The sequence below is a fragment of the Urocitellus parryii genome, chromosome 1, assembly GCF_045843805.1.
Source record: "Urocitellus parryii isolate mUroPar1 chromosome 1, mUroPar1.hap1, whole genome shotgun sequence".
In the NCBI taxonomy this organism is placed as follows: Eukaryota; Metazoa; Chordata; class Mammalia; order Rodentia; family Sciuridae; genus Urocitellus; species Urocitellus parryii.
The window spans coordinates 48,409,224-48,429,939 of record NC_135531.1 but is presented as its reverse complement, the minus strand read 5'-3'; the positions used below and the strand labels follow the sequence as shown (position 1 = coordinate 48,429,939).

General features: G+C 36.9%; 1 protein-coding gene across 1 annotated transcript in view; it reads right to left on the bottom strand.

Annotated features, from left to right (window-relative positions):
- Zswim6 (zinc finger SWIM-type containing 6) overlaps window positions 1-20,716 on the bottom strand; it is a 189,347-nt gene that overhangs the window by 1,960 nt on the left and 166,671 nt on the right. The window contains exons 6-14 of the mRNA XM_026402559.2: window positions 18,917-19,093; window positions 18,508-18,654; window positions 14,622-14,768; window positions 13,122-13,382; window positions 8,730-8,865; window positions 4,937-5,094; window positions 4,139-4,302; window positions 2,108-2,189; window positions 1-664 (exon numbers count right to left, since the gene is read on the bottom strand). The exon at window positions 1-664 is cut by the window's left edge and continues 1,960 nt beyond it. Of these exons, the coding sequence (XP_026258344.1) occupies window positions 1-664; window positions 2,108-2,189; window positions 4,139-4,302; window positions 4,937-5,094; window positions 8,730-8,865; window positions 13,122-13,382; window positions 14,622-14,768; window positions 18,508-18,654; window positions 18,917-19,093 (1,936 nt within the window). The remainder of the gene's footprint in view (window positions 665-2,107; window positions 2,190-4,138; window positions 4,303-4,936; window positions 5,095-8,729; window positions 8,866-13,121; window positions 13,383-14,621; window positions 14,769-18,507; window positions 18,655-18,916; window positions 19,094-20,716) is intronic.

Below are 20,716 nucleotides of genomic sequence, written 5' to 3'. Positions count from 1 at the left end.
ATGTATGCCCCAATCGTAGCATCCAGGAGTTGCCTCAGGGGGGCTTTGTCCAGTGACATGAGCTTACCAGAGTTCCTCCTTCCATGAAGTCCCACCATGCCAGGAGTGGTCAGAGTGCACCTGCGCAAAATGTCTGACAGTACCGTTGCGCACTTGACACTCTTCACCACCAGAGGTATTATAGCTGCAAGCTCATTTTTGCCAAGGGAGTGGCTGAGCGCACAGGCCCACAAAACGTCATTAATGGCAGGGTGCGTGTCCTGATTATAGCTCAGGTTGAGATGGGTCATGGCCAGGGTGGCCAGTTTGTAGGCCCTCATGGGGTACCCGCGGTGCTCCATGTACCGTGCTATCGTAAAGAGCTGTGTGTAGCTCATGCCAGTGGTAGCAGCGTCCAGGACGATTTGGTACGCCGTCTCAAAAGCTATGTGATCCTTTTCACAAAGGGTTAGCGCAGAGAGGGCACAGTTCTGTGGGTCCTTCATGGCGCACTGCAAGGCGAGTGTCCGGGCGCTGCTGGCCAGCTTTTCCTGCTGGTGGCAGTCCAGATGGAGACGGACAATGGTGCTGTTGGACATCACGGTAGTTGCAACAATACTTGTGGCCTCGGTGGGAGTAAAGAGAGTAAACCAGCTCTGCATGATGCTGTCCAGGGCATAAACACCTGCAAGGAACAAACAGGTGCTATTACTGAGGAGAAGTCTGGCCAGAGGTCTTATTTCCACTTTCATAATCAATGCTTACATTGTTAACCATAACAGGACATAAGCTAGGCCAGAAAATCCTGTAAGGTAATGTGCCTAGGAGCAACCTTTTAGAATAAGGTTATTGTGGGTTGTTATTCAGTGAGATGCCTTAAAGGAACATAAACTTCCTACAATAAGGAAGTGGTCCTTCAGAAATTGGTATCTGTACTGTACTGTTTGCCATTTCACATAGTGGCTTTTTGCTAATACGTGCTAGTTCACTGAGGCCTCCTGTTCAGTTACCCTCTATAGAGCAAGAGGCAGACAAAATGCAACCTCAACGAAATAGGGACTTTATGTGTGGTGTTTTTAAGTTTTAAAAAAACACAATACAGAATTTTAAGACACATTAAGAAGAAGATGTTACCCATAATCAAGAGAAAGAGTTAACAAGTGGACCTACAGATGACTTAGATGTTGGAAATGGCTAATAAAGTCTTCAGCCATTTTAAGTACACAGATCCAATTTGTAGGGAAATCCCAAAAGTGAATGATGTGAAGAGAAGAGACTAAAATCTCAGAGAGAAATCAGGTATGTATCTTGGTGCAGGTATAGGAATAGTGTGGCAATTCTTAAACATACATTATCTTTGTATGACTTCAACAATCCAAGCACAATATATTGAGACCAAGAGTTCCCTTTTCCCAAAATAACCAAACATTACACATTAATGAAAGAAAAATAAGAAGAATGAGTTTACAGTCTCTGCTGTGTCAGTATTTAAACACTGAGATGGCAGTGTCTTCTCAGCAAGAGGTGTATATCCTTTTCTGATGCAAATAAGAAGAAAGAAAGACAGTTTAACCAACATTTATTTTAAATAGCCATCATTTTGTTTGTGTTGCATTCTTGCTGGGGATGTAGTTTTCTTAGTAATGATCTGCTACTCTACTGCAGCAAAGGGAAATAGTAGGCTGATAGACTTCACAAAGAGCAGCTTATGGCCAAACAGGGAATTTTCTTAGGGCCAGCTACTATTTCTCACACATCTGAAAATCCACTGAAACCACACACACCCATCATTTCTCTGCTGTATACTCAGATGAAGAAAGAAAAAACCCAGAGTAAAAGAGGTAACTTTATATGAAGTAAACAAAAATTATTTATTACTGATACTATCTCATTTAAAATAACTGGTTAGAGGTCCACAAACATGACAGTTTAGAATAAGAACAATGCCAAGTGTGTATGACTGAAGGATGGGTTTGAGGTGTGGGAAAGGGAGCTCCTGCAGATGCTAGAAGGGGCAGGAGTCTTGGAGAAGTCAAAATAAGAGAGGAAATGTTCTTGGATTTGTAAATGACAGGTAAAATCCCGCCATGAGGTACCTGGGAAAGCTTCTTCCCCAGAGATTACCTACCAACTTCAGTAGCACATGTCACCAGCCACCTCACCATCTCTCGCCGTCGCCAATTTAAGGTTGACAGTGTCATGCGCATAACCTGTAAAGACAGGGAGAGTAACATGTTTTGGAGGATTATCCTAAGTCAATGGAAAAAGAAAATTCATTCTAAGGAATAAACTGGTGGGCAGACTCTCTACTACCAGGGGGATGAAAAGTATTTTATTTACAACAAAGATCTATATATGTATCTGGATCTGTCTAAGATTCCCCCAGGTTGACCTTGTCACTGCCTAGGAGGCAAGAGGATCACATTCTACTCTTGGTGGGTCCATTGACCAGATGTGACACCCTGGGCAAACCAATCTCTTTTCTCATATGAAAAATCCAACTGAGCATTAAACATAGACCAGGTTGCCTTTCTGTAGCCAGCTTTAACATCCCATGATCCCATGGTTTGATTTCTGGGGATTCTTGCAAATTCATTCAATTCTTCAAAGAATTTTCATTGGGCAAAAAGGTTTTTGTTTTTATTTTTGTAGCACTAGGGATGAACCCACGGTTGCTCTACCACTGAGCTTATACCTTTTTAAGGACAGGATCTTGCTAAATTGCCAAGCTAACCTTAAACTTATGATCTTCCCTCAGCCTCCTGAGTGGCTGGGATTACAGGTGAACACGACCATGCCCAGCTAGATAGAAAATTATCTATTATTTTTTCAACCTCTTTTAAATCAACTTTCTGGTGACTATGAAGTTAACCCAAGGTCTACGAAAAGGAATCATCTTTGGCATCATCAGAGGTCCCAAGTCAAACTTATCTACCTCCTGCTATTCCTCTCATTCTTTAAGATTCAAAACATCAAGGGATATAATACTCCTAAAGCCTTAGAAAGATTTTGTGGGATTCCTTCTTGGGATCTAGAAAGAATGAGGCAAAGGACTAAGCTTTCATTAATCTGCTATTTACTCAAAACTCCAATAACAAGAAAGCTCACATTAATGTTTATTTCTGCATCATACTTTTAATATGTTGAAAGTGAAAATGAAGTAAAAAAATTTATTTTTAAAAAAATTTCTAAATGGTCATTGTATAGCTTAAAAGCAATCTCCTATCCCTGTCTTGTACAGAACTGCTTTTACAATGATCAGAATATTTTCCTGTGATCCAATTCTTTAAACTTTATTAACGCAATCACTATAAAGAAGGAATCTAGGGTCTGGGGTTGTGGCTCAGTGGTACAGTGCTCTCCTAGCAAGTGCGAAGCCCTGGGTTCGATCCTCAGCACCACGTACAAATAAATAAATAAAACAAAAGTTGTTTTTTTTAAAAAGGAATCTATAATCAGAAAATTGAGCAATTATCTAATCTGGGCATTCTATTTCCCATATTTCAGGTACTTAGGGTTTCACAATTTCTTTCACTACTTTTTAATAAGAAAAAAAAGCAGCAAATGTTAACAGAGCTCTCATGAGAAAAGTGGAAAAAAACTTTGTAGTTCTCGGTTTCTGTAGTAATTGTTCAAAAACTGTAAGGAAGCAAACATCTATCTGCATGACTAACTTAACTGGTGTTGCATCCTACTGAAATCTGAAACTGGACCCTAGCCTAATCATCCCTTTTACCTAATTTTTTCAAGGTTATAAAAAGGAGCTAGAACTACCAAATGCAAACACGAATAAAAATTCATCTTCCTCTAAAAACTTAACCCTCACACTGAATCTTTTATTACACATGATAGCTTCACTCAAATCTCTTGCTAGCAATAATTCTTTTCCATTTATTCAGAGAAATGTGACATTAAGGTAGTAATTCAGAGAATGGATTTTTTTTTAAATTGAGAAATGAAAACAGGGCTTCTAAATGTCTAGTCCCTGTACCTCAAATAGTATGGTGAAAGTGACCCCAGCTCTGAAATACAGTGCTCTTCTGAAGCCTAACAGATTTGTAATCTGAAGAGTCATTTACTTGCACTAAAAAACCCCAAACATACATGTATCCCAAGAGATGCTTTCAATTGGCATCAGGAAAAACCGCCAAGCACATACCTGCAAACCCAGCTCCAGAGACACTTTCAAAAGAGTGATGTCTGGCAAACTGTCCATGAGAGTTGCTATTTTAAATGCATCTTGGGCGAGTTTGAAGATGTGTGATGAGGAGTGAATATTTTTCTGGATGGATTCTAATACTGTTTCCAGCCTCCGAACATCACCTGCAATGAACAAAGGAAAACTAACCCAAATCAAATCACAGGTAAGTGAGGCAAAATCAATGAAAACCCATGAAACCATAAATGCATAACAAGAGGAAAAAAGAACACAAAGCAAAGCACAAGTTAGTTTACCTGAAATGTTCACAAAGTCAATGGCACAGCTGGTACAACTATGTTACTGTAATGTCTATAAATCTTGAATTCACAAAAAGATACAATGACTAAAAGCACATATGATCCAGAACCAACATGAAATAGTAAACAGCTCTCCTAGTTCCTATTTATGAATTTTTGGTGAATATTTCAGGTATCAGAAAAAAAAAAAGCAAACAAACTTTTTGTTTCTAAATCTCAACATTTGCACCCCCTCCTCCTTTTTTTTGGCATGGTAACTAGCCTAACTCAGCTAGCACCAGGTTTAATGATACAGGTAAATAAGGAAAATGCCAGACTCAAATGAACAGTGTCTGTTTTGCCTCATGAGCAAACATAAAACTAGCATCTAAAGAAAAGGACCCCTTTACAATGTCTGACATGAACACCTCTATTGAGAACTGGGGAGTGGGGGTGGGGTTAAAAAAAAAAGGCAGGCAAATTAACAAAACAGTTACAAGGCCTCAGGACATTAGAGTACCTTTGGCTGCAGTTAGCATGGTGGATGCCAGCTCACACTGCTGGGATTCAATGTGGCTTAGAGTGAACCAACGAGGGTATCGGTTGGGAACAACTGATGCAATGTGGTGTGGGCGGGTGAGGTCTCCCGTTGGAGCAGTAGATTCCAATACTAGCAACCTGTAATGAGAAGATGAGGAAGGTGGCCTCTAGTTATTACTTCTCTGTTACCCTGGCCACAAGGACTGGCCTACAGAAGCCAGAGGAGTGAGCAAATGCTGAAAAATATTGTTCAGGACCTTGGTTCACAAAGAGCTAGAATAACTACTGTCTGCTGCTTGGACACCAAAGTCATACTGTTATTTGCTCATCTCTCAAACCTAAGAGATCTCCTTTCTTTAACATCATTCAGAAAATTGTAATATTCAGAGAAACTAAAATATTTAACATTAATGAACTTTGAAACACAAGTCTTGATGTTTAATTACTCTTTTTCAATCTTATTCATTAAAAATAAAAATTAACAAAAACAGTAAAAATGGATATTTAAGACAGATTACAACTATTGGGGATAAGCAGGTAGCTCAGAAGAATAAGCTTACTTATTAAAAAATATAAATAAGATGGAAAGCAAATAAATATGACCTCCTTTATATATTTTCATAATTTCTGCAGAATTATGACAACAGAAGTTTAAAGTTAGAATACGTTCTGTCTGAACCAGACAATATCAGAGAAGATGCAACAGATGAATGTATCCCTAGACAGTTCTACAAAATTATGATTTTTAGTATTTCATTGTATCTTTGATTAACAATATATTGACAAATAAATAATTCTTGAAAACAAAGCACATGCCAAAAAGATGGGTAGAATAAGTACAACAGAAATAATTCCTTTACAAATATCAAAATTCAGGATAGGTATGTAGCTTAGTGGTAGAGTGCCTACCTAACATATGCAAAAAGCCCTGGGTTCAATCCCCAGCATCACCACCACCACCAAAAAAAAAAAAAAAAAAAAAGAAAAAAGTACACTAATCAAACACTGGCCTTACTTTAGGTATAATAGGGTTAGAGGGTTAGAGACTATAGAATAAAAGTTGGAAATAAAGTTATTAGCAGGGGCTGGGGATATAGCTCAGTTGGTAGTGTGTTTGCCTCACATGCACAAAGCTCTGGGTTCAATCCCCAGCACCCCCACCAAAAAAAAAAAAAAAAGTTATTAGTAGGGTAAGGGCGAGATACTGGCCTCCTGGCCTCAGCCAAGAGTAGTTACTTCTCAGGTAAGCCAAATGGCTCTTTTTTTAATCTAGGGACAAAGAGAGATTCTCATTAGAAAGGGTGGCAAGATAGGCAAGTAATAAGAATTTTGGCAGGATTGCTATTTAACTTTTTCTTTTTTTCTTTTTTTTAAATTCAGTGTCCCTTCAAGGGGTAGGCATATTTTGGCAGTTGCTGTAGAGGCAACTAGTCAACATCCCTGGGAAAGGGAGAAAATGAATGCTTCCTCAGCCTCCCTCTTCCAGAAGGAGTAAGAAGCAAACAAGCTACATCTCTCTCTCCCTTCCTGTTCCTTTGGCTGCCTTAAAATGCTCTGGTAGGTTACATTACCTCCCTTCCATGGCAGGGGTTTGGCTGGGGTAGAAGTGGCAGGCAGAAGAGAAAGGTAGAAAACAGTTCCCCTGTCCCCTGCTAATATTCCCCAGCAAGAAACTGCCTGGGAAGCAACTAAAGGAGAATATAAATGAGCTGAGCTTCTGAGCATTCATTAGAAAAGCAAGGCTTTCTGCCTGGCAGACACTGTTACATAAGCCAGAACCACACAGAAACCTCATGCTATTTTACTCTTAAATTTACCATTGGTAGTAACAACAGCATCTGGTGGCATCATAACATTAACATCCTTCCCTTTACAATAAGAGTAGAGTTTTTAGGAGTAGAATAAGTTTAGAGTGGAGCAGCTGTCTCCAAAGAAAACTTCTATTTCAGCTTCCAAAGGGGAATAGGAATCTACTTATAAAAATGTGCTCAAAAATACAAACCAAGTAGTATAAAGCAATCTAGTAGAGGACTATTGCTTATATTAGTTATTGATTTATTTTTTGGTACTTTAAAAATAGCCAAGAGAATATTGTAAGGTTTCTCTAATAAGTTACTCAGAAAAGCATGCCAAATTAAAGGATGTCAGCCTTGAAACACTGACACAGAGGCATTGTACACCCGAGCATATGCGCATGCACACACACGCTCTCACCCCATCATTTCATAAATATTAGATAAAATATTGAGTGTAGTTTATATCTAAGAACAGAGTTAACTTTGGAGACACTGGTAATTTATAGGCCAGGATTTGCTTTTGAATCTTACACTGATTACAGACATAGAATCTATGATGAAAAGCTTTTTATAGGATCAAACTATTCTTCAATATCCTCAAGCTTAAAGATCTACACAGGGCCTGTCTTTAGTTAATCATAATCATGTCTAATCAATACTTTCTGTTTGAAACACAGGGGGTGTTCTATTAATTTTTTTAAAAAGGAAAAAGAGTAAAAGCAGATGTTTTAATAAGAAAGGTACATATTTTCTTTAGGTCCTTAAACTTTAATAGGTTACATACAAGATTAATAAATAAGTATTCCCCTTAAACAAATTCATGATAAAAACAATTATTTGCTGAAATTAAAAAGGCATGTGAAAATAAGAAGGTGCATGACCGAGGAGGAGGTATTCTAACTGCCATTATTAAGAGGGAGGGGCCGAGGAATGCTGGCAGTCAGAGGGAGGCCCAGTCCTTGAGGACCTTAGTAAGCACTCCCTCAACAGCATACACATCCCATCTTCTCTTGGCCTTGAGATGATCACAAACATGTTCTAGTGGGTGACACAGTGGCCTTCCTGTACTACTACTGATGGAATGTGGAATCAAAACAGGTATAAAAGCCTTCCTTGGTTATTACATTCAAGTCAAATACATTCCATGGTTTAGAGAATCTAATTTTTCAAAATAAATATTCAGAAGGGGTTCAACTGTTGTGGTCTCACAATTAAAAATTCTGAAACTCTATTTCTAAATTCTAGCTTAAAGGAATAGAGGGAAGAACCATGATGGCCATATGCATGACAATGGTTGGAGATGCAATTCTTCCTTCACTTTAGAACAAAACCAACCTGGGGGCCCTTCAACAGATGAATGGATAAAGAAAATATGGTATATATACACAATGGAATATTACTCAGCCTTAAAGAATGAAATTATGGCATGTGCAGGTAAATGGATGCAGCTGGATAATATCATGCTAATCGAAGTAAGCCAAGCCCCCAAACCAAAGGTCGAATGTTTTCTCTGATAAGCAGATGCTGATTCATTATTGGGTCAGAGAAGTAGGGAAGAATGGAGGAACTCTGGATTGGGCAGAGGGGAATGAGGTGAGGGGAGCGGGTATAGGTGGGAAGGACAATGGAATGAGATGGACATTATTTACCCTATATACATGTATGAATAAACTAAACTACTGGAGTGACTCTGCACCATGTACAGCCAGAGGAATGAGACGTTGAGCTCCATTTGTGTACAATGTACCAAAATTAATTCTATTGTCATGTATAACTAATTACAGCAAATTTTTAAAAATTAAAAAAGAAAGAAGAAAAAAAACAAGCTTTCAAGCAGATCACCTCCACAACAATTCAGGAAGCATAAAAAAAAAAAAGAGTTTCCTTAGCTTTTCTGTCGAATACAGTCAGTAAACAGCCATTTCTGCTGGTGGGGAATGTGGACTGCCTCTGCCTGGCTGGGCTGTGAATACGTACCGCATTGCTCTCAGTGCAATTTTGTATGCCAGTTCAGCATCGTGAGGTAGGAGAGAGGTGAAGAGATACTTGGCAAATGTGTGCATTGGAACGCTCTCCCGGTGGATTACTTCGCCTAAACCACTATATGGCCCAGCTGTGGGAAGAGAGCATACATGTTTTACTTTCCTAAAACACAAACTAACACTTCTCAAAAAGCATACCTCAACATTTTTGTGTAAAATTTCAACACACGTAAGCTAATTTAGGTAAGAATTTAATCTGATAGAAGAAAGGAATAAAATTTTTAGTCAAAAAGATTCCACAGTGTCCAATACAGACTTTAGTTCATGAACAATCTCTCCACTATCCCTTAGCTAAAATAAGAGCCACAGAACTAAGGGGCAAAGTTCACTTACAGAAAAAGTACCTCAGAGAAAGGAACCCCCTGAATCATGAACCCTCTCAGTGTGTGACAACTGAGCAATCAGATATGCAAATGCACAAAAGACTCAGCAGCTTAACCATGGACCCAGCCCATAGATCCACCCAATCATAGGGTACAGCGACGCCAGGAATCAATTCAGAGACTTTATGTGCTGCTGCTTCTAGTAAGCAAATATAATTATTCCCATAAAGTGATTAATAAAAAGTTACAAGTACTCAGTATAGGCCAAAGAAAAAAATAAAAACTTAAATAGAAATCTACTACTGTTTGGGCACTGGAAAGTCAATTTAAAAAGCAAAAATACATTTAAGCTGTCAAAATTGATTTCTTAATAAATTCTGATAGGCACAGCAGCAAAGCAGACTTCCTCTGTGTGCTCCCTGAATGCTACTCTGAGAAGGCAACACAGACTTCTAAAATAAATTTTGAAAGGAAACCACAGTGGTTAGTTCAACCACTTTGCACTTAAGCACTCTGAGGTTTAGTTACTGTGAAGTGTTTAATAAATTAGTTTCCATGTCACCTTTGGGTAACATCTGTTTCATGATTTCTACAATTATGAACCATGACACTACTGCTTGGAGGACATAATACATTTGTTTTTCATGAGAAAAATCAAGTCTGTCAAAGAGTTTAGAATGCAAGAAATGCAGTTCAAAAGAAATGGGAGAGGAGTAACTGAACCGGGTGTGGGGTAGCTGCATGATACATTATAGGTCATTTCAATGGAAATTATTTTTTAATACTACTATTTTGGTAGCACTTGAACTATTCAGTATTTAAGTACTTTAAATATCACATAAACAACTTATTTTTCATTTAAACAAACAGGTATCCATCCTAAATTACTAATTTTAACAAATCCATTAAGATTTTTCTTTACTTGAAAACATTTTAAAATGTCTTGGTGATCCAGTATTCTTCAAAAGTTGTTAACAGCATTATACTCCCATCTTTAGTTCATATAATAAGACTACATTAAGTAAGTTACTTTCACAGACTAAATATGTGTCTCCCCAAAATTCATGTTGAAGCCTCAGACCCCAATGTGATTATATATGGAAAAAGAGATTTTATGGATGTTATTAAAGTTGAATGAGGTCAGAGTGGGGTGCTGATCCAACAGGATTAATGTCTTTATAATAAGAGACACCAGAGAGCTTGTTCTGGCTGTGCCATGTGAGGACACAGGGAGAAGGTGGCTGTCTTCAAGCCAGGAAAAGCTTCAGAAGCAGTATTGGCCAATTGTGGACTTCCAGCCTCCAGAACTATGAGAAATAAATTTCTGTTGTTTAGCCACACAGTCTGTGGTATTCTGTTATAACTGCCAAAGCTAAGACACTAACTCTATTTTAAGTTAGAACCAACTACAGAAAATTTGTGATTATATATATTCTTCATTTCGCCTTCATGTCTTTTCATCCTATCCCTTTAAAGCAAATTACCTTTTGTACTACTCAGGGAAAACCAGATGCCTAATCACTTCTCTATGTCATTTCCCAACAAGCAAAATATTAAGTCAGGTGTCACAGAATTATTTATAGAATAATTAGTGTGATCCCTGAACTCAAGAGTACTAAATAACAAGCCAGGCACTATGTTGCAAGCCTGTGATCCCAGCATCACGGGAGGCTGAGGCTGGAGGATCACAAGCTCAAAGCCAGCCTCAATAATTTAGCAAGATCCTAAGCAACTCAGTGAGACCCTGTCTCTAAATAAAATATAAAAAGGGGCTGGAGATGCATATCAGTGGTTGAGCGCCCCTGGGTACAATCCTTGGTACCAAAAAAAAGTACTGAATTAAAAAAAAAAAAAAAACCCAGACATTTGGCACTAGGTTTCCCTAGCACTAGGTGCTTTTCCAGTATGCCAAATAATCCATCCAATAGTGTGGCCAGAAGAGTTCAGCACTCAGCAGCAACACAGGGTTACTTCTCCTTCTTCAGATCTGTTATTTAATTTACTCCTGTTAATAAATTTACTCCTGAAATTTGCAGAGTATAAATATACAAGACATACATAAATTTTTATTCGCAAAGCTCCATCTTTTGGAGTTTATAGAAATGATCCCTGGGTTTCCTCTGGGTCTACCTCCTGTACTACCCCAACAAGTCAACAGAGCTCCTTCTCAGGTAGTTTCCATAAAAGGATGAAATAACAAAGACTAAGACAAAGATCAAAAATATCCATGAATGATGAACAGGGTAATATATTTAAAAAGGTAAATGATAAACAGATATTACACATTGTCAATTTTGAAAACCACACATCCTCTTCCTGAACTTCAATTTAATGGAAATTAAAAGTCACTACAGGGGCTGGGGAAGTGGCTCAAGCGGTAACGGGCTCGCCTGGCATGCGTGTGGCCCGGGTTTGATCCTCAGCATCACATACCAACAAAGATGTTGTGTCCGCCGATAACTAAATTCTCTCTCTCTCTACCTCTCTCCACCTCTCTCTCATTTAAAAAAAAAAAAAAAAAGTCACTACAGCTGGGTAACATGGCTCATGCCTGTAATCCCAGCAAGCCTGAGAGGCTAAGGCAGGAGTTCAGTTTGAAGCCAGCCTCAGCAAAGACAAAGTGCTAAGCAACTTAGTGCTAAGACACGGTCTAAATAATATACAATATTAAATAAAATACAAAATAGAGCTCTAAATAAAATACAAAATAGGGCTGGGGATGTGGCTCAGTGGTGGAGTGATCCTGAGTTCAATCATCAGTACCCTTTCTCTCAAAAAAAAAAAAAAAAAAAAGTACAGCCAGTAATAGTCAACCTTTAAAAATGTTTGTGGCTAACAATACTGTTTATAGTTTAAAGGAATTTCATGGAAGGAAACTGAAAGAAAACAACTAGGATTACTCTATGAACTTGCAAAGATGGGCTTTAAAAAAATTTTTTTTTTCCAAAGATGGGCTTTGTATCTTTAGGAAAAAATAACTTCAGAAAAGTGCTTCAAAATTAAAATTAGGAATTTTTATTTAAATGAAGGATGCTATTAAGAAGGTTTGCCTTAAGAATATTTTCCCTTTAAAATCCATTTCTAAGATATACAAATGTGCATCTTTACAGAAAATATTTTCTTTCAAATAGATCTTTAGTTTTAGATAAACAAACAAGGTTCAAAATGCTATTTTGTTTAAAACCCTTCCTTCACGTGTATCAATCCAGGATAAAAAATGAAGACACTATGCTTTTTCAACTGGTCAATCACAGAAAATCCCATGATAACACACATGGACTGGTGAGAGAGAAGTTATTTTATCAATTAGACACCTCCAAAATTTGCACAAATAATAGGTTATTATACTAATTCCATTTATCTTTTTGAGGAAAAAAAATCTGAAAAACAATCCCACCCAAAATCTGTTAGGCCCTTTAAATCTTGAATTTAGAGAAAAATGAGAACATTTATTTGACTTTCCCTTACAAATTCTACAAAACTTTTTCCTTGGTCAATCTATGCCTAGTGAATCCTATGAAATTAGAGCTGTGGAAAGTCCTTCATTCCTGTAGCCTTTAGTTGTTTGTTAGCATGTGCATGACATATTAAAAACAGATATCAGGTAACAGCCAAAAATTTGCAGGAGTGCCAATCTTTATTACTTAACTGATTAAGCAAATAGGAACATGACTACCAATAATAACTCCCTAAATATAAAAATTGCATTTATCTCAGGAATTACTCATAATAAAATGTTCCTTTACAAAGCTTGCAGCATTCAAATTAGGTTCATTTCTAACAGGCTATACTATATTACAACCTAAATCAAATGATACAAATCTAAACATCTGTACTTTTTTTTCAGTGATGCTATTTTTTTGAACAGAGAACATGTCCTTGACACTCCAAGTTCCTATCAGTCAGAACAACCATATTAAAATCATTCATATAGGACTATTAACATAAGAAAGATTAGCACCTAAATCAAATTGGCTAACTAAGTGGAAAATTTGTCAAACTACCTTCTAATAGGAAGACTGCTTGCTTGCGAAAAATTTTCACCAGTGTATCATCCAATTCAATTTCCTGAAGCTTAGAAATGAGCTGCTCCTCATTCCGGCAAACTTTCTCTTGAGTATACAGCCCATCAGGCATGATACGCTGCTGTCCCAGCCCTATCAGGGCTACTTCCACAGCCAGGGTTAAATAGGATTCCCCTTCTTCTAAAAACTTATGTGCAGGTAGATGTTGGTATTCCAGAGACTTGCAGTGTCCCATGTTTTCTACAAAATGGAACAAAGGAAAAAGAGTCAAACTACTTTTGCAGCAGGTAGTTTGATAGGCACAAATATTTATTCTACCCAGTACTAGAATAAAGTATTGACTTAATTCTAAGAAAACCAGAAACGTGTTTTTTGGTTAAAGTGCATAGTTTTCCAATCTTTCTAAAAGAGACCATGGGTGACTAAGTGTGTATGCTTTGAAGGATAGAATATTAAAAATATTTTCTCCCACTAAAAATGAGTCACAAAAGAAAACTATGCATTATACTAAGAATCCTCAGGAGTGAAAAAAGACTTTAATCATGATAACTACAATAATACCACTTTTTTTTTAAAAGACTGGAATTAAAAAAGAAAAGCTTCCATTGTTGAAATTTATAATGAAAAGAGTAATCTAACATATGTTACTCAATTTTAGGGTCTTTTGTTTTATCCCAGAGTTTTCAGTCATCATCAGAGGACTGATTCTTTGAGCATTCTCCTGACTCTGTTAAGATGTTTTTATTACAAATTGTAACAAATTTCAATCACCTAACTCCCAAGGAAAGTGAACTCATACCCATACCTTCTTCAGTCCTGACAAAGAGTTTGGGGCACCCTTAATCCATAAAAGCAACCATTACAGGGGAAATTATGAAGGGCAAGATAATTAACCTTATAAGTTCACCAGCTATGGGAGTAACAACAGAGCAATCCTGTATCCCTTCCTTACCTCCACCATGGCTCTTGCAGGGATGATTCTTAGTGTTCAAGGGGCCAAGAGAACTCTCAAAATACCACTTTAAAGGAATGTGTGATGTAAAACAGTTATAAATGGCATTTAATACTCCCTTTTAAGTAGATTTAAAATATTTAAGTCATTTTAATGCAAAGATAAATTTAATAATCAACTAAATTAATTTTTATGGCTCTAAATGCTATGGTGTCTATCCTTACTTTTTATCTTTCTGTTGGAAAATAGTCATAAATGTAGATAAATTCTTAGATGCAGACCCATTGGTCATAAGAAAATAAACATCTTGACATATGCTGCCTGTTGCTGACTCTAAGACCTTTCTCTGCTTGTGGAAGCCTGGCAGAAAAGCCTGAGAGTGCCTATTTCCTTGCTCTCTTATTAACCATGGATATTGTTAACTACATGGCTTCATAAAGCATACTATAAAGAAAAGCAAAGACTAATGCCACTCAGGGTTTCAAAACAAACAAACAAAATCATCATAGTAATGCCAATGGCTTTACCTGTAAAATCTGAGAACCCAGAGAAGTTTTCATCATCAATGTGGCAAGCTTCCATAAGGCTACTGAAGAGAGTGCCCACAGGGTCTAGGGGATGTCCGACCCAGCCTTCTAGATTGGTTATTGAGGTTATGCTTTTATGGGGTAGCTCTGTATAAGGAAAGGGAATTGAGAGATAGGGAGGGGGAAAGGAGGGAAGTAGAGGAAGGAAAGACTTTATTGTTTAATAGTAGCATCCTGACAAACCAGTACTAATACAGATGGAAATCCCCCTTTAATTAAAAAAAATCAAAAGGTACCATAATCCCCTAACTTGTGAACCATTCTGAGTTCTAAAAGTTTACATGTAAATCAATATAAATGGTACTAAATTCCAGGACAGCTCTCAAACATTTATTTCATTCATGTATCCAGTGTACTGGTTTAACATTACTACTCACATTATTAAATCATGTTTTAAGGGGATTAATAAATTCCAAATTTTATTCTGAGAAGGTAGTGATATGAAGACCTCTGGAATCATCAAGTAGTTAACTCTACAACTACATAAAGAAGCTGTCTTCAGGAGTCAGCACTCACTGGATCATCTAAATTAAGGACTTAAAGGTCCTGGGTTAGACACAGACTTTCATAGTTTAATATCATTAAATCACTCCCTTTCACATCACAGAAGTCCTCCTTATTATGGATCTCTAAGTTATTTAAGACAGGATCCTTGTCACAAAGGTGAACAGAAGAAGATAACACATATGTGGAAGAAGAATTTTTCTTTTCATTTTTTTTTCCCAGAATGTTAGCATTGTTGAGTTAAGTTACGGACTTCTAAGGAAAAGGTTGCAAATGTTTTAAGATCTATTCCACTGCTGTAAAATATTAACTGTATCTAAATGTTTTCTAAGATAATAAATAACAGTAGATCCTCCTTAAAGGAAAGCATGAAAGCTATGAGGAAAAATAAACAAGAAAAAAAATTGACTTATAAATAGCTAAAGAGTCATTTCATGAATTCATCATTCCTTCAGAAGTCTTCTGGTTTTGAATTATTAACTATGAATACACATAAATGAAAAATGGCTTGGCACAATGTATTAAAATTTATTTGTTTGGTTCTAGATTTCTTGGAAAGGTCCTTCCCTTTGGTTTCTATCACTGGTTTTATAATACACATAACCAGCATTAAAAAAAAAAAAGAAAGAAACATGAGCATTACTCTTGGGAATAGTCTAATATGGGGGGGGACCTGTGTTAAGGTAAGCGCTGTGTTTATACAAACAAATCAATTGTCAAGTGATAGAAACTGAGGAAATGGAAGAAATAAATCAAAAAAGAAAGGACTTTGTTTTCAGAATCAAGAAGAAAAGACTTTGTTTTCAGAATCAAGAAGCTAACAAATCATGCTAAGAAACACTGATAATGTTGAGATACTACATTTACTAATCTTGGTCCATTAACAAGCAACTCTTATGGCATTTGGATTTTTTTTTAAATATCTATTTTTTTTTTTAGTTGTAGTTGGATACAATACCTTTATTTTGTTTGTTTATTTTTACATGGTGCTGAGGATCAAACCCAGGGCCTCACATGTGCTAGGCGAGGGCTCTACCATTGAGCCACAACCCCAGCCCCGGCACTTTGGATTTTTATGATAGCTACAAAAGTCTATTCTTCAAATATGGACATACAACAAAAACAAGAAAAAAGCAGGGAAAGATACAGGTGTATTACAAAATCTTAGTAATACTAAAGACTAGTATGAAATAGAAATTTTCACTGCTTGCATGATAAAAGAGAAATGGGTCTAAGAATGGTCTAGATTTAGGCTATAGTATTATATCAAAGACAGTCAAAGGAGTCCAAACTAACATGCTTTCTAACTGAACTAAATGAACTAACATTTGTATACTTTGTATTTCTTAGCTAATGCAACATTTTACTACACAAAATTTAAAAACCAACATTTCTTAGTAAAATTTATATGATTTTTTTTTAAAAAATCAGATGATCATCATGAGTTAGCTCACTTTGCACTATATAATAAATGCTGTACTCTTTCCTAGCCTGAATATTATCCTTTATACTAAACAGAAGTAAATGCTTTTGGTCAAAAATCATGTGAATATTTAGGGGAAGAAGAATTTCAGAAAATTTTTCCAAAAGTTCTAGCAATATTTTTTGCAAACATCAGTAATGATGTGAAGACCAGGAAGAACTGAACAAAGTAGTTACATATGATGATTAATTACATTCCAAACCTATTTGAATTTTTCATTCTTTGGCTCAAATTGAAAATTTTGATTTTTATTTTATTTTTTTGCTTTATAAATGATAGTGTTACCATTCATAATAATTCCAATATAGAGGGCACTGAAAGTTTTGGCAAACACATGTTCCAAACACCAGCCTATTTCAACAACTTTTAATAATTTAGTTATACTCAAAGTGTACGGTGTGTAATAACCTGAAGAATAAAAACAAAAACATAGGCTGGGCACAGTGGACGCACACCTGTAATCCCAGTGGTTCAGGAGGCTGAGGCAGGAAGATCTCGAGTTCAAAGCCAGCCTCAGCAAAAGCAAGGTGCTAAGCAACTCACTGAGAGACCCTGTCTCTAAACAAAATACAAAATAGGGCTGGAGATGTGGATGTCAAGTGTCCCTGAGTTCAATACTTGGTACCAAAACAAAACAAAACAAAACCCACATAACCAAAAGGGAAAAAAAAAAAAAGTCACACAGCAACTAAACTATCCTTCTTAATAAAAATTAAAACAGAGTAAAAACAATACAAACTGACCAAAGACACATTAAAAATTATACTTTTATGATTTATAAACAAAAGTATTTAATTTCATAGAAACAATTTTATGAATATAACAATTAAATTTATACCTACAGAACAAGAGGTAAACAGATCAATGAGAAAAAGCATATATAAATTTCATTATTTGATGACTAAGCATAATACAACCTTCTGGGATGACCATTATACTGCTTATTCAAAATATAAAAGATTATGGGCTGAAAGTAGCTCAGGGGTAGAGTGCTTGCCTCACATGTGTGAGGCATTGGGTTTGATCATTAGCACCACACAAAAATAAATAAATAAGATAAAAATTTTAAAAGATTCATCAACTAAAAGAGAAGTTAAATGTGTTCTGTCAGCTGACAGTTCATCAGATGTCACATACAAAACTTGAAAAAATCTAGGAGTCCTGTTATAGTCACTTTAAATAAATAATGTGTCCTCATGTACAAATCATTGTTGCTAAAAAGTTTTAAAGTTCTTAAAAATCATGCCAGTCCTAATTTATGTAGTTTATAGACACTAACTATTTTAATCTTCTCAATGCTAAGAGATAGGTCCTCTACTGAGCCCCATTCTACAGAACAGGCATCTAAATCACAGAAAAATTAAGTCACTGTCTAAGGCTGCTCAGCTGGACCTATTACTGGGATTCAAACATAAGAAGCCTATCCCCAGAGTCCTATTATAATTATCTTACTTTCACAATATATTTGGCTAAACTACTTGCATGTTAGATAATCCATACATATTAAACAGTTACTCAAACAATGAAAAATTCTTTTTAAAACATTAATCTATGTTTTTTGTATGTGGTGCTGAAGATGGAACCCAAGACCTCATTCATGCTGAGCAAGTAAGTGCTCAGTGCCCGCTAAAAGATGTTTCTAAAATTTTCTCTTACAATATTCTACCAAGAAAAAGGAAACAATAACATTTTTTACAGCAGTTATCAAATATTTCTACAAGAATAAAGCCATTTCTATGGCTCTAATTTCAAAAGCCATCTCTCCCAGAAGAATACAAAACCTAGTGAGGTCATCACCAAGAATCCCATTCCAATGGAAACAAACTCCTTCACATTCACCTTTTTTTTGAGTCCGGAACATTTCCAACTGTTTCTGTTGCTGTCGTCTTAATGTGTTAACAATAGCTATTGCTAGTCTCAGTGCTTCTCTGGGGTACCCATGAGAACGTAATGCATCCACTCTTGCACAGGCTGTAGGAACATGTTCTAAAACAGAAAACCATGGGGTAAAGTTGCCACTGTCTACAAAAACAGATTTAATAGTAAGATGTTTCTCCCAAAATACTATTAAAAAGACATGAGAAACCATTTCTAGATTTGGATTTGAATGAAAAACCCAGCTCCTATTGCCAAGCATTCATCCGTCTCCCATTGAATCCCTCAATTCTCCACCTCCCACTCTAATAATGCTATAGAAACTAGACAAAGAAGTAAGTCATGGAAATGTCTTTCCGGTTTGGCCACTTACCATGCCAGAGGGGCCACCCGCGGGAGTCAAAGAGGGAGTTTTCAGTGTCGTCATGGTAACAGTAGTTGGTGTATAGGTCACTGCTGATAATGTGCTGCAAATGGCTATCCTGCCAGTGGAGATCGCATGCCTCGATGGCTCGTGTGAACACTGTCCGATGTGGCCTGTTCGATGAATCTGTTTTTTTTCCACAATTCAGAAAGCCGTGTCAGCTATTGTTCACATGTGAATAAATCAGTCATACCATTCTGTGGCAGATGTTCATGAACACACCCACACACAATGTCCTGCACCCCCTAAGCAGAAGGGCGAAGGGTGAATTTTCTCACATCCTAAGTACTAAGAGGCAAGTCAGCCCAAAGAGCCACCATTCACTCACTTGCTTTATCAAACACAAACATTCGGCAGCCATTAAAGCTAAGGTTAAAGGCATCCTGCAAAAAGAACTGTCAAGTCTACTTTCCATGCCAAATACACATAAAAGAGGCACTCGGTACAAAAATCATGTGAAAACTCACTGCTCCCCACTTCTGAGGTGCTGTGGTGGGCTGCCCCTGATGGGATCAACAGCTCTCACAAACACTATGCAAGAGATGTGACACCAGCCATGGAACCTTTCAGGAAGATTCATTCAGCCTTTAAAAATACGCATAAGGGTTGTGCTTTTGGTTATATTTTTTAACTATATTGTGCGGTTTTGCACAATTAAAACTATTATGCTTCTCGGGATATAATGATTAAATGCCACTTTATATCCCAAAGGGCATAAATGCGTATATTTAACATTTCACAAAGCCACACAACATAGCTACAAAACAAACCAGCGCACTTACCTTGCCCCTACAGGCTGCCTCCTGACTCCTGGACAGGTTCCATGACTGGTGTGATGTCCCCAGCATAGTGTATGCCGGGGCATCACAAAAGAGCAGAAGCATACACTCCGAAGAGGGTTCAAGTTTCAGGACCTGACGAAGAAAAGAAATGTTTGGGGAATAAAGGATACTCTCACCTCAGCTCATGGGATATTCAATTCCTAAAAATTCTACCTACTCTCCCACCTCTTGGGTCCCCACTCCAAACTTACCATCAATGGTTCACAAACCCTAGGAAACCTCATACGAAAATCAGGGTAACAAATTATTTTTATTCATGTTTACTTAACTTAGCTCAAATGTTCTGAGACTCAAGTATAAGCAAAATATGGAATTTCCTTATGATAAGGTTTCATCTTCCTCTCCCTAGACCTTTATGTGAGCTCAGACAAAGCGAAAACATAAAAAATCAAATAACAACTAAGCTAAGAAGAATGGCTCCTGGAGCACTTTTTTAGTCCAGTCTCTCTATTCTGTTGGGAGAACTGACCAGAGCAAGGGAAGTAAAATGAGTGCCAGAGTCACTCGGCCAGGTGGTGGCAAAGGGATCAAACCACAGATAGCCTTACTACAAATTCAGCTAATTCAACTATTCAGAAAGGCTCTTGAAAAGTCCTTAACAGAGACATTACTTCAGCTTGATCTCGGGGCAAGTTAGATATCTGTACCTGAATGGTAGACATATCAAAACATGTGGAATACAGATAATTTAAGAAGCATAAAAAAATCACATATCACCTACAATGGCCCCTACCTAGGTTCCTTGCTGGCAGTTGAATGATATAGATATAGATATATAGATATTGGAAGAGTGGAACAGTGCATCCTGCATTATTGAACCTATTAGGGTTTTTTGTTTTGTTTTTGATTTTTTGCTGGATTGCCTTCTAAGCACTATACATAGTCACTTTAATGTGTAAATACATCA